The 26,189-nt window shown below is 42.3% G+C and overlaps 1 protein-coding gene across 18 annotated transcripts in view; it reads left to right on the plus strand.

Moving 5' to 3' along the window:
* Positions 1–5,340: 5,340 nt before the first annotated feature.
* LOC104671104 overlaps positions 5,341–26,189 on the plus strand; it is a 46,588-nt gene continuing 25,739 nt past the window's right edge. For 2 of the 18 annotated variants that reach the window (XR_004054680.1, XR_004054681.1), the window contains exons 1-5: positions 5,344–6,035; positions 6,120–6,177; positions 13,587–13,656; positions 16,550–16,590; positions 17,061–17,241. Coding sequence is in view for 3 of the 18 variants with exons in the window: in XM_030922167.1 (XP_030778027.1) it covers positions 5,736–6,035; positions 6,120–6,177; positions 13,587–13,656; position 21,768 (429 nt within the window). In the remaining 15 variants the exon portion in view is untranslated. Of the gene's footprint in view, positions 6,036–6,119; positions 6,178–13,586; positions 13,657–15,049; positions 15,312–15,431; positions 15,544–16,549; positions 16,591–17,060; positions 17,242–21,767; positions 26,160–26,189 lie in introns of those variants that run through there. The other 16 variants (XR_004054688.1, XR_004054687.1, XR_004054693.1 and 13 more) reach the window with 16 other exon arrangements.

Consider the following 26,189-nt stretch of genomic DNA (forward strand, 5'->3'; position numbering starts at 1 on the left):
CCTCGGCCTCTCAAAATGCTGGGATGACAAGCATGAGCCATCGTGCCTGGCCCCTATTTGAATTTTACAATCAGTTTGTCAACTTCTAAAAGGCAAAAGACTCTGGGATTTTTAGTTTTATTTTATTTCAGAGACGGGGTCTTGTTATATTGCCTAAGCTGGTCTCGGACTCCTGGCCTCAAGTGAACTTCTGGCCTCCTGCCTCACCCCCCAGTAGCTGAGATTACAGGCATGACCATGCCCCACTTGGAATTTTGATTAGGATCATGTTGAGTCTATAGGTCAGTCTGGGAAGATCTCAACAATACTGAGTCTTTTTGACTAATGGAGGAGCTCTCCATTTTTCAGTCTTCTTTAGTTTTCTTTTTGAGACGGAGTCTTGCTCCAACAACAGTCCAGGCTGGAGTGCAGTGGCACGATTTCAGCTCACTGCCAGCTCCACTTCCCGGGTTCACAGCATTCTCCTGCCTCAGCCTCCCGAGTAGCTGGAATTACAGGCGCCCGCCACCACGCCCGGCTAATTTTTTTGTATTTTTTTTTTTTTTAGTGGAGACGGAGTTTCACGGTGTTAGCCAGGATGGTCTTGATCTCCTGACCTCATGATCCTCCCGCCTCAGCCTCCCAAAGTGCTGGGATTATGGGCATGAGCCACCATGCCCGCTCAATTTCTTTTCTTTCTTTTTTTTTACTTTTTTCTTTTTTTGAGACGGAGTTTCACTCTTGTTGCCCAGGCTGGAGTGCAATGGCATGATCTTGGCTCACCGCAACTGCTGCCTACCGGGTTCAAGTGATTCTCCTGCCTCAGCCTCCCGCATAGCTGGGATTACAGGCATGTGCCAACATGCCCGACTAATTTTGTATTTTTAGTGGAGACGTGGTTTCTCCATGTTCCTCAGGCTGCTCTTGAACTTCCGACCTCAGATGATTCGCCCGTCTTGGCCTCCCAAGTCTTCTTTCATTTCTTTCAGCAATGATTTATAGTTTCCAGTGCACATGTCTTGCATACATCTTGTCAGATTTACTTTTCAGTATTTAATATTTTTTATGTAACTGTAAATGTCATGGCTTTTTACATTTTAATTTTTGATTATTAGTGATTTTGCTTAAAATCTTTTTTCTAGTTTATTAAAATACAACTTTGTAAAGTGCACAAATCCATATATATAACTTTGTAAAGTGCACAAATTCATAAACCTCTCTTTGGGAAAGCTTTATTGTGAAAAAGATACAAATAAGATATTCTTGTTAGATTCAGTTCGAAAGGAAATTATCAAGTGTAATACATTTACTTAAGGACGGCCTCAACATTAGATTGGGAAGATTTTCTCTTTCAAATGAATGAAAATAATCCCTCTCATAGATGTTAGGTAGATGTTAGGTAACACAATATAAGTGACTAAATATTTTCACTCTTCGAGTTGAAGACCAATTATCCTTCAAGAAATGTCCCCTAATCCAGCATGGTTATTTGTCACCTTCTTTAAATTACCCAAGCGAAGTACATTGGCATATTTAGTTGTGTCATTTGCATATGAAAACATATTTCATCAATGACTTCTTAAGTATTTGTCTCTCCTTCCTCCCAAAGTTTCAATAAACGGATGCCAAGAATTTATGGAGAAAATTATAAAAGTTTACTAAAAGATATGAGAAACTGAATGAATGAAGCAAGCAGTTGTATTCATGGACAGGAAAAATATCATTTCTCCCCAAACTAGTCTGCAAAATCAAAATAAAGTGAACAATTTTTGTTGTTGTCGTTGTTGTTTTTTTAAAGAGAAAGAGGCTCGCACTGTTGCCCAGGCTGGAGTGCAGTGGCACCATCATAGCCTCAACCTCCCGGGCTCAAGCGATCCTCCTGCCTCAGCCTCCCAAATAGCTGAGGCACACGCCACCATGCTTGGCTAATGCTTTCTATTTATTTTTCATACAGACAAATTCTCCCCATCTCGCCCAGGCTGGTCTTGAACTCCTGGGCTCAATTTTTCTGCTTTGGCCTCCCAAAGTGCTGAGATTACAGGCATGAGCTACTGCACCCAGGCTGCACAAATCTTGTGTATAACTTGATAAAATTTTATGTCTCAATACACTTCTGTGATTACCAGCCAGATCAAGATATGTAACATTTCCTGCATCCAAGAAGGTTTCTTCATGCCGGTGCTCCCCACCCTCCCTGACAACCAGGAGATTCCCTTATGACACCTCTCACTACAGTTTTTTATCTTCATATAAATGGAATGAATCATGATGTACTCTGGCCTCTTTACCTCAACTTATGTATATAAGATGCATCCATATTGTTGTGTATAGTAGTAGTACATTCTTATTCATTGCTATGTAATTTTTTTATCCAATTTGAGGACATTTAGATTATTTCCAGTTTTTGCTACTGTGGATAATGCTGCAATGAATAGTCTTGTATATGATCATAAATACTCGGGTATATGCCCAGTGGTAGAATTATTGGGTAGTATGGTTTGTGTATAACTAGCTTTAGTACATAGTGTCTGATATAGTTTGGGTATGTGTCCTCACCCAAACTTCATGTCAAATTATAATCCCCAACATTGGAGGTTGGGCCTGATGGGGGGTAATTGGATCATGGGAGTGGGTTTCTTATGAATGATTAAGTACCATCCCCCTTGGTACTGTCCTCGTAACAGTGAGTGAGTTCTTGGGAGATCTGGTTGTTTAAAAGTGTGTGGCATCTCCCCCCACCCTACTTGCTCTTGCTCCTGCCACGTAAGATGCCGTCTCTACCTTTGCCTTCTGCTATGATTGGAAGCTTCCTGAGGCCTCCCCAAAAGCGGAAGCTGCTATGCTTCTTGTGCAGTCTGCAGAAGCATGAGCCAATTAAATATTTTTTCTTTACAAATTACCCAGTCTCAGGTATTTCTTTATAGCAATGCAAGAACAGACTAATACAGTGACACACAGTTTTCCAAAATGATTAACCAATTTAAACGCTCACCAACAATGGGTGAAACATATAGTTGCTCTATATTCTTGTCAATGCTTGGCATTGGAAGTCCTTTTAATTTGAGTCATTCTGGTGGTAGTTTTGGAATCTTGCTATGATTTCAATGTCCATGATATAATATATATTTTTTTTGAGACAGAGTCTGACTCTGTTACCCAGGTTGGAGTGCAGTGGTGCCATCTTGCTCACTGCAACTTCCGCCTCCCAGGTTCCAGCGATTTTGTGCCTCAGACTCCCTAGTAGCTGGGATTACAGGTGCTCACCACAGATGCCCAGTTAATTTTTGTGTTTTTAGTAGAGATGGGGTTTTGTCATGTTGCCCAGGCTGGTCTCCAACTCCTGGCCTCAAGGGATCCACCTACCTCAACCTCCCAAAATGCTGGGATTACAGGCGTGAGCCACCACATCCAGCCATGACATAGCTATTAATACAGAACTTTTCACATTGGGCCTATAGGTCAATCTTGGAATTCGCCCTTTCAGAGACTATTCATGTTTATATGCATATTGATGCATGGCAGGGGCTGGTGTACACACCGTGGTGTATGGCTGAGCCATAACTGGAGCATACCTGAAAATAACCCTATTCTAAGTGTGTTTGGAGTCCTAGCCTAAGGAATCCAGGAGTAGCCAACACTAAGATTCACTCTTTACCTATGAAGGATATCCATACCCCTGCCCCATCTCTTGGAACACAGGCTGTACAGTGGATTGGGGTCCTTTGTTTTGGGTTAAATGGATGTTGCTAGAAGGAGGGTGCTAAGTGAAAATGCTGTATAGACTACGTGCCTTTTTTATGAACAGTAGCAGTTCTCCAGGCCAGCCCACCACCACTGGACCACCCCTGTATGTAAGTCCTGAATAAACCTTATAACTCCTTTGCTGGCTCCGCCTCTCCTATAGTACCATCGCAATTGGAATCAATGGGGATCTGGAAGGACAACTGGCCATTTAGATAACATGTGAAAATTAACCAATGTAATTGGTTACATTGTAACATTATTTAAAATATTATTTTTAAATTATTATTATATAACAGTAACATATTATTACTAAAAAATACATATGAACATTTCAATAAAGGCAGAAAAAGCACTTGATATTGAATGCTTTCCTCTTGATGTTATAACCAAGACAAGGAAGTCCATTATCACTATTTCTATTCAATAGTGGACATACTAGCCAGCAACAAAACTAAAAGGTATAAAGATAACAGAGAAGTTAAACCACTTTTATTCACAGATTCCAAGATTGTGATCACATAAATTCCAAAAGACTCTACACAGTATTACAAATAATAGGGGAACTTAGCAAGATGCTTGAATATAACATCAATATGTAAAAATCAATAGCGTTCCTGTAGTCTTACAACAAATGAGAATATTTAAAAAATGCTATTTAACATCGCATTCAAAACACTACTCAAGAGGAAATCTAATGAAAGATATGTGTGATCTCTATACCGCAATCTATCCAAGCACAGCTGCATTAAAGTATAAATATGTGTACAATCTACAAAACATTGCCAGGAGAAATTAGAGGCCCTTAAATAAACAGCCTCTTAAATGAACTGAAGGACTTAATATTGTTAATATACTAGTTATCCCCAAACAGATCTATAGATCCAATGCAAGCCCAGTACAAATTCCAGCAGTTTTTTTTTTTTTTTAAACTGACAAACTAATTCCAAAATTCATCTAGAAATACAATGGCCTTAGAATAACCCAAAGCAATCTTGGGAGAATAAAGTCACAGGACTTCGAGACTTATTATAAAGCTACATTAATTAACACAGTTTGGTAGTGGTATAAAGGTAGATAAAGACCACTCCCTCCAGCTCCCCAACGCGCTGGCACCTTTCCCCATCTGATCTGCATGGGTCAAAGGGCGCTGAGGGAGGGCCTGACCGACTAGGGTGGGAAACAAAGCGGCCCCGAGATCACTTCAGACCACCTTCCGCCCCTCAGTGCTTTCGGATAGAAAAGGTTTTCCTTCTTGATCTGGGAAACCTACTAAGAAGAAATCCTGAGCTGTGGAGTTATGAGGAAGGTAATGAATAGTAGGCGGGCGCCGGGCGCGTCTCCCCGGAACCAGAAGGCTATTAGGTCAGAACGATTTCCAGCGAGTCCCAGTCCTTTTCCATTCCCAGCGCAATGATCACGGGAATCCAGGCGCCATCCATGCCCCTCTGTTCCCTGAAAAGACCGCACAGCCGCCAGTGACATCACGGAGACGAAAGCCATGATAACACCTAGGGAAAACGGAGCTTGAAGTAGCTTGTGTTATTATTATTATATTTTTGAGACGGAGTCTCGCTCTGTCGCCCAGGCAGGAGTGCAGTGGCACAATCTTGACCCACCACAACTTCGGCTTCCCGGGTTAAAGAGATTCTCTTGCCTCAGCTTCCCGAGTAGCTGGGATTACAGGCGCGTGCCACTACACCCGGCTAGTTTTTGTATTTTTAGTAAACAGGGTTTCGGCATCTTGGCCAGGCTGGTCTTGAACTCCTGACCTCGTGATCCACCCGTCTCGGCCTCCCAAAGTGCTGGGATTATAGGCGTGAGCCACGACGCCCGGCCTGTAGCTTCTGTTATTAACAACAAGCAAACGCCCCTGCCCGTACACGTTCCTGAGGGATAACGGTATGTTACAAAAGTGCATCTGAGCTACCACTCCTGGAGGCTCTGTCGGAGTGCCCGCGGGCATGGGCGCGGTGGAAAAGAGGGAGAACCTGTAGGCCCAGGCCTCCGTAACCATGGCTGCCAGGGGGCGGGGACTGCGAGCGCAGATCCCGGGCGGGGTGCCGGCTGGGAGAACTCGGTCCTCCACTGACCCAGCCGGCCACGCGTCCGCGTGTCGCCTCCCCGTCCCGCTAGCAGCACGCTGCGTGGCTGCTGGTTGGCTACTTAGGACGGAAGTTCGGTTGGTGTTTCTGCAGAGGTTTCCCCCTCGAGCGGTGGCAGAGTTTCTGAGTGCGGTAGTAGCAGCTCTGGCGGCAGCAACAGTGACTACGAGGGATGGCGGCGGCTGCAGCAGGACCTGCAGCATCTCAGAGGTGCGTGTTTTTCCTTCCCTTTGCTATTTATTTTATCCCCCTTTCCTTGGCCAGTGGGCTCTGCTGAAGTCGTTTTTCTGACAGATTTTTCCAGAGCTTCTCAGATGCTGTAATCGACCAGGACCCCCAGGCGGCGTTAGAGGTGAGAGCCTTTTCTGCTTCCTCCACTCCCGGCTGACCCGCCTCCTGCTAGCACCGCCTGATTGGCACCCAGGCTCTAGGGATGCTGCGTCTCAGCCCCAGTGTTGAGATTCTCTGTCTCCTTTGTCTCCCGGTAGCCGCGTTACCTCAGACTCCTCCTGTCTTGCCCTTTCCACTTCCAGACTCTTGCATTCCTGAAGCTTCTGAGGAAAACCTCCTCTATTTATTGGGAGCATAGTTGGCATCTGTAGTTGGGCTGAAATGATTTTTTTTTAAATGGCATTTATGACTAGAAGAGAAAAGTGGACTCTGGGCTCGATGAAAATTAATTTTTTTGTGTGATAATCATTGTTGCCATTCTTATATAAAAATGTCGGTATGAAGTCAGTCTACTGGAACAAAAACCTTCTCCCTCATGTCCCTGAAACTTTCCAGATGTCTTGTCATAGTTCTTTATTCACTCATTTGTTTATCAAAAATTTTTTAGGAGTTGCTGTGTGCAAAGGCGCTGATTGCTATGGGTTAGTCTTAGTTATATACTTAGCTAACCTAGAAATCACTTCTCATAGGTGTGCAGTGAAGACAAACTATGAAGCTCTAAAGGAATGTAAAAGAGCAAGAGTTAATAAGAGTTAAAGAAGAGCCTAAAGACAAATAATGCTGTGGGTCACAATTTTAACAGGAGATCTTTTTTGGTTTTTGTTTTGTTTCCTTTTGCTTTAATAAAGCACAGAAAAGAAACCCTGTTTTGTTGTTATGATCTAACATAAGTAAGGTTAACAATTTCAGGCAAGACAGCATCTTTTCTAGCTATGGCTTTTATAAGAAATGTGCCACAGACTACTAGAGCCTCTGTTAAGGCGATATTTGAGCAGAGACCTGAAGGAACAAGAGAATGAGCTTGGAAGCTCTGGGAAAGAACATTCCAGGCAGGACCAAGAGCCAGTGCAGAGATCCTAAAGTAGGAATGAAGTGGGTCTATATATGGAGCAGCAAAAAGGCCCTTTTTGTTAGAAGGCCCATTTGATTAGGAGATAAGGTTGGACAGGAAACCAGGAGCCAGGTCCTGTAAGGCCTTTTAGGGTCCAGGTGTGTTTTTTGAATCTAAATATATAGACCTTTAGATACCAGCAATAAGGCTTCTGGGATCAGTTTTGGGATCATGTTACAGGAAGCAGTGAGAATTTTTCGCCATAATTTTTTATATTAGCTATTACTTTGAATTACATTTCTTAATTGTCATGTTAGGCCTAGTGCTTCCTTTGGAAATCCAGTTTATATAAAAGTTGCTTTTAGGCTGGGCACAGTGGCTCATGTCTGTAAAATTAGCTGGGCCATGGTGGCAGGTGCCTGAAATCGCAGCTACTTAGGAGGCTGAGGCAGGAGAATCGCTTGAACCTGGGAAGCGGAGGTTGCAGTGAGCTGAGATCATGACTCTGCACTCCAGCCTGGGTGACAGAGTAAGACTCTGTCTCAAAAAAAAAAAAAAAAAAGTTACTTTTAAAGAATATTAATATAATGAACTTCGTTGTCACTTTCCATCTTATTTTACTTATTATTATTATTATTTTTGAGACAGGGTCTCACTCTGTTGCCCAGGCTGGAGTACAATGGCACAATCTCGGCTCACTGCAACCTCCACCTCCCAGGTTCAAGTGCTTCTCCTGCCTCAGCCTCCCAAGTAGCTGGGATTACAGGTGCACACCACCACACCTGGCTAATTTTTGTACTTTTTAGTAGAGATGGAGTTTGGCCATGTTGGCCAGGCTGGTCTCAAACTCTTGATCTCAGGTGATCCGCCTGCCTCAGCCTCCCAAAGTGCTGGGATTACAGGTGTGACTGCACCCGGCCTCAAATTTTTTATTGAGGCATATATGATACATGTAAATAACACAAATTTTAAGTCTACAGTTTGATGGGTTTTTACCTATGTGTGCACCACCCAGATCAAGATATAGAGCGTCTCCATTCATAAAGTTCCTTCATGCTCCTTCCCAGCCAGCAATTCTTCTTACTGTCCTGCTGACTCCTGTTTTCACCTCCATCACCATCAGTTCATTTTGCTTGATATTGACTCATAAACAGAATCATATAGTAGGTGCTTTATTCAATGTAGGTAGTCTGTTTTTGCTTTAGTCATTACATGAGTATACATCCATATTGTGTGAAGCAGTAGTTCTTTTGCATTGCTGTGTAGTATTCCATTGTATAATTGTATAAATATATGTTGTATAAATGTAACTATAGCACAATTTATTCTGATTGGACATCTGGTTTATTTCTAGTTATTAGCTAGCATAAATAAAGCTTCTGTGAGTACTCTTGTGTGTATTCTGGTGAACACATGCATTTCTTTCTTTTGATTATATATACCTAGGAGTAGAATTGCATAGAATAGTCATGTGGATAGCACTGGTACCTTGGTTTTTAATGTGTGGCTCTTGGACCAGCAGTATCAGGATCACCTGGCAAGTCATCAGAAGTGCAAATTCTCCTTTAAAATCCTTATGGGCCAGGTGTGGTGGCTCACGCCTGTAATCCCAGCACTTTGGGAGGCTGAGGCGGGTGGATCACCTGAGGTCAGAAGTTTGAGACCAGCCTGGCCAACATAGTGAAACCCCGTCTCTATTAAAAATATAAAAAATTAGCTGGGCCGTGGTGGCAGGTGCCTGAAATCCCAGCTACTTGGGAGGCTGAGGCAGGAGAATTGCTTGAACCTGGGAGGCAGAGGTTGCAGTGAGCCGAGATCACACCATTGCACTCCCAGCCTGGGTGAGAGAGTGAGATTTCGTTTTTTAAAAAAAGATCCTTATGACTCATGTAGTCCAGTACTTCTTACTCTTCCTTTTCACAGTGTACATAAGAAAGCAGACCTGGCTGAGTGTGGTGGCTCACGCCTGTAATCTTATCACTTTGGGAGGCTGAGGTGGGAGGATCACATGAGACTAGGAGTTTGAGATCAGGAGTTCAAGACCAGCCTAGGCAACATAAAGAGACCCCATTTCTTAAAAAGAAAACTGAGACCCAAGTAAATCCAAATGATCTGTCATAGAGACACACCAGTTACAGGCAGAAGGGGGACCTCAGGACACAGGTTTCCTAAATTTTAGTCTAGTGCTATAGAACAGTGGTCCTCAAAGGTGTGGACTCCAGATGAGCTGCAGCATCAACATATTAGAAATGCAAATTATTTATTTATTTATTTGAGACAGAGTCTTGCTCTGTCGCCCAGGCTGGAATACAGTGGCGCAATCTCAGCTCACTGCAACCTCCGCCTCCCAGGTTCAAGCAATTCTCCTGCGTCTGCCTCCCAATTAGCTGGGATTACAGGCATGTGTAACCACACCCAGCTGATTTTTGTAGATTTAGTAGAGATGGGGTTTCACTATGTTGGCCAGGCTGGTCTCAAACTCTTAGCCTCAAATGATCCACTACCCTCAGCCTCCCAAAGTGCTGGGATTACAGGCGTGAGCCACTGTGCCTGGCCCTAGAAATGCAAATTCTCAGGACCCACCACAGACCCCTAATCAGAAACCTTGGGTGTGGGGAGGATGATCATCATAAGAACCAGCTGTGTTAAGAAGAAATGTTCTTTTTAAACTGTGAGATGACCTCACAAAGATGAACAGATCAATGTAAATTATTAAATAATTGGTAATGATAAGTAGGGCTGAAATCTTGATGATGAATGTGAGGGTATTTCTCCTGGATTTTCCCAAGGGCTGCTTTAACAGCCATTTGGGATTCAGGTCACTTGGTATCATATGAGTTAAAATGTGTATATTTTATGTAAGGTCATCCAATTAGGAATAAAGGGGGAGATGTTCTTATCACATATGCTGTTTCACATTTTTCATTCGTTCAACAAAGAATGAACATTAAGTGGTGAATGTTGTACTGGAAATCAGGACTCTCAGGATGAAAAAACTTCAATAAGTGAGTTTTCAGTCTAGTGGAAAGACAAGTCAACAGATCATTAAAATATAAGGTAACTACTGTAATGGTGTTATGTATAAAACAGCATAGCAGAATAGAATCTGACTGAGGGAGTTAAAAACTTTACAGAGGAGGTTGCAAAATTCAGTAGGGAGGGAAAACATGTGAATTTTGAGAATCGTTCAAGGCCAAGTGTGTGTGGCGGTTAAGAGTCCAGGCTCTGGAGTCAGAGACTCTTGGGTCAGAATTCTGGTTTCATGATAACTGTGTAACTTTGGTAAGGTTCCTGTCATCACTCCAGAGCAGATTTCTCATCTGTCAAATGGGAACAAATAGGACTTACTTGAAAGGGTTATTATAAGGATAAGTGAGGTACCCTGTATTGTATGCTTAGTACAGTGCTGGGCACATGGCAAAGACTACATAACTGTTCTGTTTTGGGAGTAATACAAGTTGTTCAGTAGTATTAGAACATAAAATATGAGGAGGCAAGTGCCAGGAGATAAAGGCTAAACAAGTGGAGAGAGGCCAGGCCATCAAAGGCATTAAATCTCAGCAGATGGTTTTCATTTTTATCATATGATCATGGAGATCTGTGAAGAATTTGGAGGAAAGTAATGAAATTTTCTGAATTACAAAACCTACTTTAAAAGCAGAGTAGATAATGAATTGGAGGAGTCGTAAGGGATAGTGGATCGCAGGAAGATGGTGGTGCAGACCAGGTCAAATCTGCATGTAGGGCAGTGATTGAGGGCATGGAGGGGAGTTTTTTTATGTAAAATGCACTGGACTTGATGATTGGAATATAAGGGATGACTCTTGAGTTTCTGGCTGGCAGAATGTAGTAGGAATTGGTGCTTTTCACTTAAATGGCACCTAGGATGATAGCACTTAGAAGACTGCATTCAGCATGAGGGAATAGGTTTGAAGAGAGGAAATAGTTTTAGATTTTGAATATTTGTCTATGAATTGCCTCTGGGACATTTCGGGTGAAGTCTAGAGAAAACAATGCTCATATTGCACGGGAGCATTGTTTAGGCTCTCAAGATAGACTTGAGTCATCAGGATGATTCAAGTCGTATGTGAAGCCCCGACACCACTTAAAGAGTCAAAGAATGTTTCTAAAGGGAAGGAAGTCTAAGTACTGAGCCCAAGGAAAACATTAGATTTTTTATTTTTATTTATTTTTAATTTTTTGAGACAGAGTTTTGCTCTTGTCGCCCAGGCTGAAATGCAATGGCACAGTCTCGGCTCACTGCAACCTCTGCCTCCTGGGTTCAAGCGATTCTCCAGCCTCAGCCTCCTGAGTAGCTGGGATTACAGGCACGCACACCATGCCTGGCTAATTTTTGTGTTTTTAGTAGAGATGGGGTTTTGCCATGTTGGCCAGGCTGGTCTTGAACTTCTGACCTCAGGTGATCCACCCATCTCGGCCTCCTAAAGTGCTGGGATTACAGGTGTGAACCACCGCGCCCAACCCAGAAAACATTAGTTTTTAAGAAGCAAACAGAATGGTAAGCTGAAAGAACTTACCTTTCAGCTTGTTGGATTTGATAAGGGATTACTAGTGGCTTTGAGAAGATTAAGACTAGAGAGGCAAACATTTTTATATTTTATGGCAAAGGAGATGTGGTCAAATTAGAGATTGGGGAAAAGGCAGAAAAATGTCTGCAAGGAGAGAAATCAATACTTTTCATTGAGTGCTTACTGGGTGCCAGGTATAGATCTAAGTAAGCCCAAAACCCTGGATTGATCTTCAGTTTATCTTATCCTGCATTGGCAAGTCTTGCTGGTTCTAATGTATTCCAGCTCATTATATTTCTCTTCATCACCTCTGTGGCTAACATCGTTTTCTAGCCTAGACTTAATGTAGAAGTTTTCTAAGAAGTTTCTGTTTCCAGTCCTGATTTGTTATTATGTATTCATCATACAGCAACCAGAATGACATTTAAAAAGAGTAAATTGGACCATGTCTCTCTCCTACCAACAGTGAACTTTCCATGGCTTTCCATCGCACCTAAGGTCCAAATTTCTTTCTTTTTTTTTTTTTTGAGACGGAGTCTCGCTGTGTCGCCCAGGTTGGAGTGCAGTGGCCCAATCTCCGCTCACTGCAAGCTCTGCTGCCTCCCGGGTTCACGCCATTCTCCTGCCTCAGCCTCCCTAGAAGCTGGGACTGCAGGCGCCCGCCACCGCGCCCGGCTAATTTTTTTGTATTTTTAGTAGAGACGGGGTTTCACCGTGTTCGCCAGGATGGTCTCAATCTCCTGACCTCGTGATCCTCCCGCCTCAGCCTCCCAAAGTGCTGGGATTACAGGCGTCAGCCACCGCACCCGGCCCAAATTTCTTATAACAGCCTGCAGGGTACAAAAAGTGAGGCCCTTGAAGTAGCATCTTATAGCTTCTTTGCTCTCTTAGTTTGAGCCACACTTTCTGTTGATCGAATGTAACCCCAGGTGAGTTGAGGGGCATCTGTATTCATTGCTTTATGAGAATTATGCTACTAGGTTAAAGCAAAGTCAGTGACACATGTGGCTATTGAAATAATTTTACGATTTAAGAAAACTGGAAAAATCCCTAGAGTTTGTAGGCAGTTGGCAGAAAATAAAAGTGTTCCTGTGTTCCTGCACTTGTCCTTGATCTCCCTAGTTGTGTAATCTCTTACGTAATTATTTTTCCAGCTACCACACCTACATGTTGTGACTGCACAGGGTGAAAAAGTTTTAATCCCTCTAATGTTAACTCTTGATCAGTTGCTATAGCCATCTATTAGATTGTATCTGGCTTTGAACAGAATGTTTAATTGCATTTTATTAGAGTTGTGTGCTATTGATAGAGGATAAGAGAGGGCAACGTAAGCTTGATGGTGTATGTATGTATTTATAGCAGATATGATTTAACTTTAAATATAAAGTTATAGTTCTATTGTTTTGTTAACCTCGTATGTGATAGGAGATCTATACTTAATATATTTTAAAATAGTGATGATTGAAATAACTGCAAGGTATAGATGAAACTGATGGATTTCACATTCCTTTTTTGTTTATCATTTGGAATTTACTCTATTTAACTGACTAGAGAACATCCTATTCTTCAATCAAGCTGAATAGGCTACATTTAACGCTATGAAAGCTCTATATCTATTAGCTTTATATCCCATCTTGTTTCTGTTGATAAGTGTAACTTTATTCTTTAAGTAAGAAACTGCTTGAATTCCTTTGTATAATGATATTTTGGAATAAGCAAATATGTACAATTAAAGTGAAATTCCTTCTGAAGTAAGTTCTAAAATTGAATTTTACTGGAAATTGTACTAGATGTTAATAGTATTTTAGAAAGTGTCTTGGCATACTAACATATACTTAAAATAAATTTTTTCTTTGAACAATAGAAAATACTAAGATGTTTTTATTTAGAAAGAAGGCTATTTTCCAGATCTTGTGTGTGTGTTAATTTGTTTTAAATATGTTCATGCAGGATATGTGAATACCATTAAAAAACTCTGCTGCTGCTCTAGAAACTTTTATAGAAGGACAAAAATTAGATAGTAAGTATTAAATTATAATTTTATAAACATATCCATTTCTGTCTTAAATAGCAAAGCTGCATTTTGTTCATGTTAATCTCAACTTAATTACAGAAACCCAATACCTATTTTTCTCATCTTAATTACATTTCATATTGTTTGCAGATATGAGATCACTTAAAATTGGTTAAATCAGTCTTTTAGCATTTAAGCCACAGATAAACTTACTATTAGAAGTAAAAAAACTATATGGAAACACTTAACATGCTCTCTCTACTTAGTCTGGCTTTGGTTTTTTCTAACGGAGAAATGAAAGTTTAATTTGCTTTCTTGGTCAGACGTCTGTTCATTTTAAGTTAACCAGAATGCTGAGATGGGAAATCTTAACAATAAGGGTTTTATAGAGGAATGAAGTGTATATTTCGATAAATGATGAGAGGGTACAGAAGAAACACAAAGTTTTGAGAGTATTGTGAGTTTTTTAATGTTGTATTTTTTAGGGGAATATATGAAAATTACCACAGCAGTGTGGATATCTAGACATATATAGAAATTGTGAGAGCAAGAATTTTAAAATCGGAAAAATACTAAGAGGTTGTGAGTAATCCCAGAAAATTGTAGACTACATAATCCTACTTGTACTATTATTTTATCTTTATGTTATGATAGAATTTTATCACAATTCTCTAAAGCAGTGGTTCTTAACTGGAAATATTTGGTTTCCCAGGAAACTTTAGGCAATGTTTGAAGAGATTTTTGGTTATCATGAATGTTGGATAGGGGATGAGCTACTGATATGTAACGAATATAAACCAGGGTGCTACTAAATATCCCCTAATGCCCAGGACAGTCCTGCCCAACAGAGAAGTATCTGGTTCAAAATGTCAGTAGTGCTGAGTTAAGAAACTCTGCTCTTACGTATTATATGTTAAATTCTTATTCTGTACTGCTTTACATGTTTGCTTTTCTGCTGTATATCTGTTCAAAAAAAGGATTTTAGGCCTGATTACACAAATGGAAGCTACAAATTAGGAAAGGAAAGGTCTGGGTGATAGGGCTTATTCTCAAATGTGCTTATCCCAGTTTCAGTTTTGGCACGTGAGTAATAGGGCTATTCAGTCAGCAAGACAGCATATCTACACTCTTAGCAAATTCTAGAGTCAAGTTATCTAGTGCCTTGATACATATGTGAAAACCCTGAAAAAACATGAGTCATACCATCCTCTACATTTTCTTTTTTTTGAGACAAGGTCTCACTCTGTTGCCCAGGTTGGAGTACAATGGTGCGGTCTTGGGCCATTGCACCCTCCTCCTCCTAGGCTCAAGTGATCCACCCACTCCAGCCTCCCAAGTAACTGGGGCTACAAGTACATGCCACCACATCTGACTAATTTTTGCTTTTTTTTTTTTTCAGAGACAGGGCTTTGCCATGTTGCAAAGGCTGGTCTTGAACTCCTGGGCTCAAGTGATCCGCCTGCCTCGGCCTCCCAAAGTGTTGGGGTTACAGGTGTGAGCCGTTGTGCCTGGCCTCATCCTCTACCTTTCTAGGTCCTATTACTTTTAAGAGCAATAGAAAAGTTTCTTACCTAAATTCCTTTCCTGTTTTTCTTTTATTGGGGGCTGGGGGCGCAGAGTCTTGCTCTGTCACCCAGGCTTGAGTGTGATGGCACCGTCACAGTTCACTGCAGCCTTGAATTCCAGGGCTCAAGCCATCCTTCTGCCTCTGCCTCCTGAGGAGCTGAGACTACAGGCATGTGCCACCACACTGAGCTAATTCATTACACTTTTTTTTGTAGAGACGAGTTCTTGCTTCAAGACTGGCCTCTGAACTCCTGGCCTCAAGTGATCCTACTGCCTTGGCCTCCCAAAATGCTGCCATTACAGACATGAGCCACTGCACCTGGCCCCTAAATGCTTTTCTTGAATAATCTTCCTTCCTTCCTTCCTTCCTTCCTTCCTTCCTTCCTTCCTTCCTTCCTTCCATCCATCTCTTTCTCTCTCTCTTTCTCTCTCTCTCTCTCTCTCTCTCCCCCTTCCTTCTTCTCTTCTCTTCTTTTTCCTTTCCTTTCCTTTCCTTCTTGGAGTCTCGCCCTGTCGCCCAGGCTGGAGTGCAATGGCGCAATCTTGGCTCACTGCAACCTCTGCCTCCTGGGTGCAAGTGATCCTCCGGCCTTAGCCTCCTGAGTAGCTGGGATTACAGGTGCACGGCACCACACCCAGCTAATTTTTTGTATCTTTAGTAGAGACGAGGTTTCACCATGTTAGCCAGGCTGGTCTCAAACTCCTGACCTCGTGATCTGCCCGCCTCAGCCTCCCAAAGTACTGGGATTATGGACATGAGCCACTGCGCCCAGGCGAACAACATCTTAATATCATGCCATTGACATTTATTCTCTAATTATTTTAGAGGTGGCCTTCAGAAGAAGGCCTCCTTGGTAAAATTGCTATTGAGGATATTTCACTGAAAAGCAAATTTATCTATAAATTTAAATCCAGGAAAAATGTAAGTTAAACTTTTATGTGTCTATTTTTATGAGACAGGGTAAAAAATTTATAACTCAGAATATTACCTTTTCCCCTCTCTGTGTGATAGATTGCTTGGTTTTAGTTACTGATTATTTAAAATAATAAGTTATTCAAAGCTAGGATTTTGATGGAATAGTTCTTCTCTAGAATATAGTGTGTGTGTGAGAATGTATTTAAAATTTTTATTAAGGCCCATGTAGTTGTATTTCTTTTATAAATTAGTAAATTGGAAAATTTTGTTTTAAGAAATTTTTAATTTAAAATTTCCAGATTGCTTTTGCCTGCAGTTATCTTGAATTAGCAAGCTTTTATTTAGAGTACTTTCAATATTTTTAACTTATCTTACTATGTACTGTGTTTAAATGTAATCATTGTTCTGTGTCCCCAGAGATGAAAAATGTGTTTATGGATACATTTACACTGTTATCTGTAAGTATATAATTATCACCTGTAGGCTCTCGACTGCCATGTAGCTTGGAGATATGACAAAACTTTACAGAATTTAAAGATGCTTCTCGTTGTTGGTAGGAAAGGCATGGTAACAGATAAAGCCACTAAGAGAATAGTAGACTGAATAGGTAGCTACATTGAAGAGCAAGCTGGGGCTGGGAAAGGCTTATGGGCCTTAACTCAGCTCCCAGTCACCAAGCCTCCTCCCCAACCTAACTAATGGCATATTGGGAGTCTGATTTAGTTCTGACTTTGTTGTGTGTATGAGAAAGCTTCTGTAAGGGCAGAGGGGTTGAGGGAAATGTACATTATTTATATCTGTGAAATTAGTAAGGTTGACTGTAGTTAAAATTAATTTAAAAAAATCTAAGTGTTTCAGGATGAACAATTAAATGTTAAAATATGGGTATATTTATAGCTATAACAGTTTGCCATTAACTTCTGTTAAGACAGGTTTTATTCACTGCTGACTCCCCAGTGCCAAGAACAGTGCCTGGGATGCAGTAAGTATTTAATAATTATTTGCTGATTAATAGGTTGTGCGGATGAGTGATGTGATAGTTTTTTTCTTTCTAGGTGCAGATTTTAATGTCAGTGACTGAATTAAAAGGTGTTGAGAAGCTCAGAATGGTATGTAGGTCTCCCATGGTATTTCAATTTAAAAAGAAGTAAACACTTGACATTTTTTGGTTTAAACAAATTTGTTTTTACCTTTATAATTTATTTTAAATAATACATGTTTCCTTAAATATAGACTTCCAAAATTACACTAGTTTTGCCTAGCTTCTTATGTTGAAAAGAAGGTTTGGGTGGATTTACTTGTATGGGCAACAGGGCGAGACTCCATCTCAAAAAAAAAAAAAAAGTACAAACTACTATTAAGATGAATCTGCTTCTCTGTTTTGTTTTTTAAGTAAGCTGAATTTTATGTTACTTTATTATGAGGGAACAGTGAATAATTTAAATTACAGTTTAAGTAACTAAGTTTTAGATTCCTTTATATTTTCAAAAAGAAATAAAGATATACAATAGAATTAATATTCTTAGTAAGAAATTACTAAGGAGTCTAGGCTGGGCACAGTGGCTCACACCTGTAATTCCAGCACTTTGGGAGGTTGAGGCAGGTGGATCACAAGGTCAGGAAGTCAAGGCCATCCTGGCCAACATGGTAAAACCCCATCTCTACTAAAAAAAATACAAAAATTAGCTGGGCATGGTGGTGCGTGCCTATAGTCCCAGGTACACGGGAGGCTGAGGCTGAGGCAGGAGAATGGCTTGAACCTGGGAGGCAGAGGCTGCAGTGAGCCAAGATCATGCCACTGCACTCCAGCCTGGGTGACAGAACGAGACTCCAGCTCAAAAAAAAATTACTAAGGAGTCTAAAATGAATTCAGGAGGCAAAATGAAACTACTTTTCTTTTCTTCTTTTTCTTTTTTTTTGGGAACAAAAAGAGGTTTAATTGGACTTACAGTTCCACATGGCTGGAAAGGCCTCAGAATCATGACAGAAGGCAAAAGGGACAGAGTCTTACTCTGTCACCCAGGAAATTTAATACCTTTCTGAAATTTGCTCAGTGGTGCAGTCAGCACTTAAACCCTAGATCAGCAGACTCCAAAAGTGAAGTACTTTCCTCAGTATATCCCAAGAATAGCTTTGAAGAAGAATTATATGGATAATCTGGAGTAAAAGGAATAGGAATTTCTTCATTTAGATCAGTGAGATGTACTGACAAGATGACCACAAATGCAGGAATGTTGGATGCTGGTTAATATTTCGATGAGAAATCATTGAAGAGTGGAATCACAATGCGAGTTTCTGGGGCTACTTCAGTAGGGCTGTTTGGAACTGATTGAGGGGGCAAAAATTAAAGCCAGAAAGCTCAGTGGAGCAAATGTCATAGTGGCCACAGAGAAACAAAGATTTTCAAAATGAGATGCTAAGTGAAAACCAGCAACTGAGGAGAGAAGTAATGTTTCCAGCATCACAATGGGCATAAGGAGAATTGATCTTTGATGTTTTAGGTGAGCTTGTAGTAGTGCAAGGACTGGTGATTTAGGCCACTGAGTTCTGGCTCTGAGTACATGTCTAATCCCTAAACCTTCACTAAGAGGGAGGCGAAGGGAGTCAGGTGTGCCACATGTCTGCTACTGAAAAATGCCTAGATGGGAAAGGCGTCTGAAATATTGTCCTAAAATGAAGTTTCTGAGTTAGATGGGCTAAATTTCACCTGTGTTCACTGTTATTACTGTGTATAAAATCAAGAGATTTAAATGAGATTAAGATCGTTAATTAGCTTTCTGAGATATTGAAACCTAAGAACCTGGCCAGGTGCGGTGGCTCACACCTGTCATCTCAGCACTTTGGGAGGCTGAGGCGGGCGGATCACCTGAGGTCAGGAGTTCGAGACCAGCCTGGCTAACATGGTGAAACTCTGTCTCTACCAAAAATACAAAAAGTAGCCAGGCGTGGTGGCGCATGCCTGTAATCCCGGCTACTTGGGAGGCTCAGGCAGGAGAATCACTTGAAGTGGAGGCAGAGGATGCAGTAAGCCAAGATCGTGCCACTGCACTCCAGCCTGGGTGGCAGAGTGAGACTGTGTCTCAAAAAGAAAAAAAGAAAACTAAGAACCAAATTACCTCTGCCACATACATTGACTGTCTTTGGTTAATGTGGTGACATACTAAGCCCCAAACTGGTATATATAATCTCTGTTACTTCTACACCAAAGCTGTTAGCTTAACTTGCCAATGAAGGCCAAGCTAAGAAGAGTTGAGAATTATGAAGCACGAAGCACAGAATTTCAAAACTGAGAAAAAGGCCAGGCACAGTGGCTCACACCTGTAATCCCAGCACTTTGGGAGGCCGAGGCAAGCAGATCACGAAGTCAGGAGATCAAGACCATCCTGGCTAACACAGTGAAACTCTATCTCTACAAAAACTACCAAAAACTTAGCCAGGCACGGTGGCAGACACCTGTAGTCCCAGCTACTCAGGAGGCTGAGGCAGGAGAATGGCGTGAACCCGGGAGGCAGAGCTTGCAGTGAGCTGAGATCGCGCCACTGCGCTCCAGCCTGGGCAACAGAGTGAGACTCCATCTCAAAAAAAAAAAAAAAAAAAAAAAACTGAGAAAGGATAATATCTTTTTTCCTAACACTTTCATTTTATAGGTGTGGAAAATTGAGGACCAGGGAGAGTACCTTGCCAGCAATTTTGTAGTTATGATTTTAGATGAAGAGCTGCATAGGGCTAGGGGAAATTCTGAATGGTGTTCAAGTCCCCCAGCCAGCAGCAGCAGGATGTGGTGGTCCATGTGCACTATGCAAGTAGCACTTCAGATGGAGCTTATTCTTATTTTTAATTTATTTTTTATTTTATTCATTGATTTTTATATATTTTAACAGATTTATTGACATAACAATTATATATGGTGTACAATTTGATGGTTGATATGCACATGCATTGTGAAAGGACCATCAAAATCAAGCTAATCAACACATTATCACCTCTCCATAGTTACTATTTTGTGGATGCGTGTGTATTTATTTTATTTCTGAAATAATTTTAGACTTGCAGAAAATTTGAAGAAATACTACAGAGTTCACATATATCTACCACTTTGTTTCCCCTGATGTTAAAAACTTATATAACTGTAGTTCAATAATCAAAATGAGGAAATTAACTTTGATACGATACTATGAATTAAACTATGATACGATACTATGAATTAAACTATAGCCTTTTGATTTTCACCATCCCCTCCCACCCCCTACCATGCCTTTTTAATATTCCAGGATATAATCTAAGATCCCACGTTGCATTTGTTTCTATGTCCCCTCAGTTTCCTTCAATCTGTGACAGTTCTGTATTTCCTTGTCTTTCATGGACTCTTGATGAGTACTGGCCAGGTGTTTTGTAGAATGATCCTCAGTTTGGGTTTGTCCATGTTTTCCTCATGATTAGACTACGGTGATGGGTTTGGGGAAGAAGATCACAAGGTGAAACGCTCTTGTTATTTCCTATCAGGGGTACAGGATGACAACGTGGCTTATTAGTGATATTTACCACGATCACTTGGTTAAGGTGGACTCTCCCACGTTTCATGGCTGTAAAGTTACTTTTCTCCCTTTGTAAATGATAAACATCTGGGATCGATGCTTTGAGACTGCTAGCATCCTGTTTCTTCTCAAACTTTTGCCTGTTGATTTTCACATTCATTGGTGGATCTTGTCAACAGTTACTACTGTGGTGTTCTAGTGGGGATTTTTTATTTTACTCATTCTTTCTACATTGATTCATTGGAATTCTGTAAGGAAGAAGTATCTCTTCTCTCATACATTTATTTATTGAATTATTTATTTATGTCCATATGGATTTGTGGGTATTTATTTTGTCCTGTGGGATTGTGTTAGTTCTTGCCTTGCTGTAAAGGAATACCTGACACTGGGTAATTCATAAAGAAAAGAGGGCCAGACATGGTGGCTGACTCTTGTAATCCCAGCACTTTGGGAGGCCAAGCGGGCCAATCACTTGAGGTAAAGAGTTCAAGACCAGCCTGGCTAACATGGTCAAACCCCATCTCTACCACAAATACAAAAATTATCAGGGCACAGTAGCACATGCCTGAAGTACCAGCTAAGCAGTGGCCAAGGGTGTGGGTGGAAGATAATCCTCCGGGGCTAGCAGTCAACCAAGCCCCCGTACTCATAGAAGTTAAGCCTGGGGCCCAGCCGGTCAGGCAGAAACAGTACCCAGTACCCAGAGAAGCTCTTGAAGGTATCCAGATCCATCTCCAGTGCCTGAACACCTATGGAATTATAGCCCCCTGTCAAGTCTCCCTGCAGCACGCCCCTGTTGACTCTTTTCTATCCAGAAACCAAGGATTACAGACCAGTACTGGACTTGCACTTGGTTAACCAAGCTACAGTGACTTTGCACCCAACGGTAGCTAACCCATACATGTTGTTAGGGTTACTACCAGCTGAGGACAGCTGGTTCACCTGCCTGGACTTGAAGGATACTTTCTTTAGCACCAGACTAGCTCCTGAGAGCCAGAAACTGTTTGCTTTCCAGTGGGAAGATCCAGGGTCAGGTGTCACCACTTAGGACACTTGGACCCGGCTTCCCAAGGGTTCAGGAACTCCCTCACTATCTTCAGGGAGACCCTGGCTCGAGACCTGCAAAAGTTTCCCACCAGAGACCTAGGCTGTGTGTTGCTCCAGTATGTCGATGACCTCCTGCTGGGACACCCCACAGCAGCTGGGTGCGCCAAAGGAACAGACGCCCTGCTCTGGCACCTGGAGGACTGTGAGTATAAGGTGTCCAAGAAGAAAGCTCACATCTGCAGACAGCAGGTACGCCACCTAGGATTTACTATCCAACAGGGGGAGCATAGCCTAGGATCAGAAAGAAAGCAGGTCATTTGCAACCTACCAGAGCCTAAGACCAGAAGGCAGGTGAGAGAATTCTTAGGAGCTGTGGGGTTCTGCAGGTTATGGATCCCAAATTTTGCAGTACTGGCCAAACCTCTGTACCAAGTTACAAAGGGGGGTGACACAGAACCTTTTGAATGGGGGTCCCAACAGCAACAGGCTTTTCATGAGTTAAAAGAAAAACTTGTGTCAACCCCAGCCCTGGGTCTGCCTGACCTGACAAAGCCATTTATACTATATGTGTCAGAGAGAGAAAAAAATGGCAGTTAGGGTTTTGACCAAGACTGTGGGGCCCTGGCCAAGGCCAGTGGCCCACCTCTCTAAACTTAAACTAGACAGGGTTTCTAAAGATTGACCCCCGGGTTTGAGGGCCTTAGCAGCAACTGCCCTGCTAGCACAAGAAGCAGATAAACTAACTCTTGGGCAAAACCTGAACATGAAGGCCCCCCATGCTGTGGTGACTTTAATGAATACCAAAGGACATCATTGGCTAATGAATGCTAGACTAACAAAGTACCAAAGCTTGCTCTGTGAAAATCTCTGCATAAACATTGAAGTTTGTAACACCCTGAACCCCGCCACCTTGCTCCCGGTATCAGAGAGCCCTGTCGAGCATAACTGTGTAGAGGTGTTAGACTCAGTTTACTCTAGCAGACTTGACCTCCGGGGCCAACCTTGGGCATCAATGGACTGGGAGCCGTACATGGATGGGAGCAGCTTCGTCAAACCACAGGGAGAAAGGTGTGTGGGATAGGGAGAAAGGTGTGTGGGATAGGCAGTGGTAACCCTGGACGCTGTCATTCAGGCCAACTCATTGCCTCAAGGTACCTCAGCCCAGAAAGCCGAGCTCATTGCTTTCATTCAGGCTTTAGAACTCAGTGAAGGTAAGGCTGTAAACATTTACACTGACTTCCGGTATGCCTTTTTAATCCTCCAAGTGCATGGAGCATTATATAAAGAAAAGGGCCTGTTGAACTCTGGGGGAAAGGTCATAAAATATCAGCAAGAAATCTTGCAATTATTAGAAGCAGTATGGAAACCTCAAAAGGTTGCAGTCATGCACTGCAGAGGACACCAGGGAGCTTGCACTTCAGTTGCCTTGGGAAACTCCCGAGGTGACTCAGAGGCTCAAAAAGCAGCATCTGCCCCATACTGGGCATCAGTCACAGTCCCCCTCAAGCACCTGACCTTGTACCTACTTATTCTAAAGAAGAAAAGGACTTTCTACAGGCAGAGGGAGGACAGGTGATAGAAGAAGGATGGATCTGGTTACCAGATAGGAAAGTAGCTGTGCTACAGCTGCTGGGAGCAGCAGTTGTACTGGCTGTGCATGAAGCCACCTGTCTAGGTCAGGAGTCACTTGAAAAGTTGTTAGGCCAGTACTTCTACATCTCCCATTTGTCAGCCCTTGCCAAAATAGTGGCGCAGTGGTGTGTAACCTGCCGACAGTTCAATGCGAGGCAGGGTCCAGCCATTCTGCCCAGCATACAAGTTTATGGAGCAGCTCCCTTTGAAAATCTCCAGGTGGACTTCACAGAAATGCCCAAGTGTGGAGGTAACAAGTATTTACTAGTTCTCGTGTGTATCTACTCTGGGTGAGTGGAGGCTTATCCAACACGAACTGAGAAAGCTTGTGAAGCAACCTGTATGCTTCTTCGAGATCTTATTCCTAGATTTGGACTGCTCTTAGGAATTGGCTCAGATAATGGGCAGGCGTTTGTGGCTGACTTGGTACAGAAGACAGCAAAGGTATTAGGGATCACATGGAAACTGCATGTTGCTTCCTGACCTCAAAGTTCTGGAAAGGTGGAGCAAATGAACCGGACTATCAAGAATAGCTTAGGGAAAGTGTGTCAGGAAACAGGATTAAAATAGATACAGGCTCTCCCGATGGTATTGTTTGAAATAAGCTGTACCCCTTCTAAAAGAATAGGATATTCCCCTTATAAAATATTGTATCATAGACCCCCTCCCATACTACAGGAACTCCCAGACACTCCACAAGAGCTAGGTGAAATTGAGTTACAATGACAGCTACAGGCCTGAGGAGAAATTGCTCAAACAATTTCATCCTGGGTAAATGAGAGGTGCCGCATCAGCTTATTCTCCCCAGTTCACCCTTTCTCCCCAGGGGATCAAGTGTGGATCAAGGATTGGAATGTAGTCCCCTTGCAACCACGGTGGAAAGACCCCAGACCGTCATCTTGATCACCCCCACAGCTGTAAAGATAGAAGGAATCCCAGCCTGGATCCACCACAGCCACGTGAAACCTGCAGCCTCTGAGACCTGGGAGGTGAGACCAAGCCCAAACAATCCCTGCAAAGTGACTCTGAGAAGGACGACAAGCCCTGCTCCTGTCACACCCAGAAGCTGACTCGTCTACGCACAGCCAAAGCATGAGGAAACTTATCATGGGACTTATTCTCTTTAAAATTTGGTCTTATATAATAAGGACTTCCACTGATTTTCCCCGCATGGAGGACTATTCCCAGTATATTCATCAGGTCACTGGGATAGGGCAACAAGTAAAAGTCTTTCTGTTTTATAGTTATTATTGTTGCGGGACAATCAAAGATGGGAGAGACCGAACAGAGTGAGTTCAGGAAAGGTCTTTATTAAAAGGTGATCACCTGGCTCAGTAGGACTAATGTCCAGGAAAGTCTGAGCCCCGGACAAAGAAAGCAGCCACCTTTTAAGCAGTCAGTGGCTGGGAGCTACATGATGCAGGAAGCGTATGTACAGAAGCAAGAACAAAGGCAGTTGATCAGTCTTTTACATTTATCTATACTATATGTTCCACATCCTTGGGAAACCATGTTTCTGTATAAACCTTGTAACTTTGCAGCTGCACTAGGGAGGTGAAGGAGGAACTTGCTGAGCCTCAAGGACTGTGAAACTAGCAAGTACAGATAAGGCTCAAATGTATTACATGAATCATTATCAGTCTGTCTTGCAGGAAGACCTAGGTAGTGAAGATGAAAGTGAGAACTCCCACTAATAAGTGAGATTCTCAAAGGGAGGAATGAGGAAGGAGACCACCTCTTATTTTCTCATACCTCAGAAAAAGAAAGGAAATAAAAGTTAAAGAAAGGCAAAAATGAGATCAATAGTCAGGCAGCCTAGCCCTGTACACCAGACCTGGTCTGGTAGTTAAATATCAACCCCTGACCTAACTGCTTGTATTATCTATAGATTCTAGACATTGTATGAGGAAGCATTGTGAAACTTTCTGTTCTGTTTTGTCTTAATTACCGATGCATGCAGCCCCAGCCTGTACCCCATGCTTGCTCAATTGATCACAACCATTTCAGGTAGACCGCCTTAGAATTGTAAGCCCTTAAAAGGGGCAGGAATTTCTCTCTTGGGGAGCTTGGTTTTTGAGAGGCAAGTCTGCCGACGCTCCTGGCCAAATAAATCTACTTCCTTCCTCAACCTGGTGTCTGAGGGGTTTTGTCCATGGCTCATCCTGCTACAGATACAACTCTATGTTCCTTCCACCATTATCCCATACCCTTAATATCCATTCCCATGCCTGTTCTCCAGATTGCTGTTTATATAAATTAGAGAACTCAAGCAGTTCAAGTGTAGCACACCTCCTCATGGGTCTTACTCTCAACCTCATCCTTAGGGGCCCACCAGGACTTTAGTTATAGATTTAGATGCAAACAGAGGTGTTGAGGGTGGCCTCTGAGGAGACTCAACGTTCTCTTGCCTGACAACTGGCTTAGGGGAGGCCATCACTGTTGCTGCAGGCAGCATAGGGTTTTTCTCCTCAGACAAAGGTGGAAAGGCTGATAGCAGCATAGGTCAGGGAGGCTTTTTTGCCACTACTGGGGATGGGGAAGCTGTTCCTTCTGGCAAAAAATGGTTTATCAGAGTTTATAAACTCAGTGTCCCCAGCTTCATCAGGGTCCTCCCACATGTCCCAATTCCAAGTTGCCGGGTCCCATTCTTTTCCAATCAATGCCCTCACTTTAACAGTAGACACCTGGTGAGGCAGTGCATGCATCTTTCATTGCTGGTTAGCCACTCGTGTAAGAGCTTGGGTCTGTTTTTCCACAATTTCAGCTCTTTCTCTACAGGAGATAAGACTCTCATTCGGGGCAGTCTTAGCAGATTTGAGGCTCCGTATCTGCTTCTGAACCTG

This window comes from Rhinopithecus roxellana, chromosome 18 (assembly GCF_007565055.1).
Source record: "Rhinopithecus roxellana isolate Shanxi Qingling chromosome 18, ASM756505v1, whole genome shotgun sequence".
In the NCBI taxonomy this organism is placed as follows: Eukaryota; Metazoa; Chordata; class Mammalia; order Primates; family Cercopithecidae; genus Rhinopithecus; species Rhinopithecus roxellana.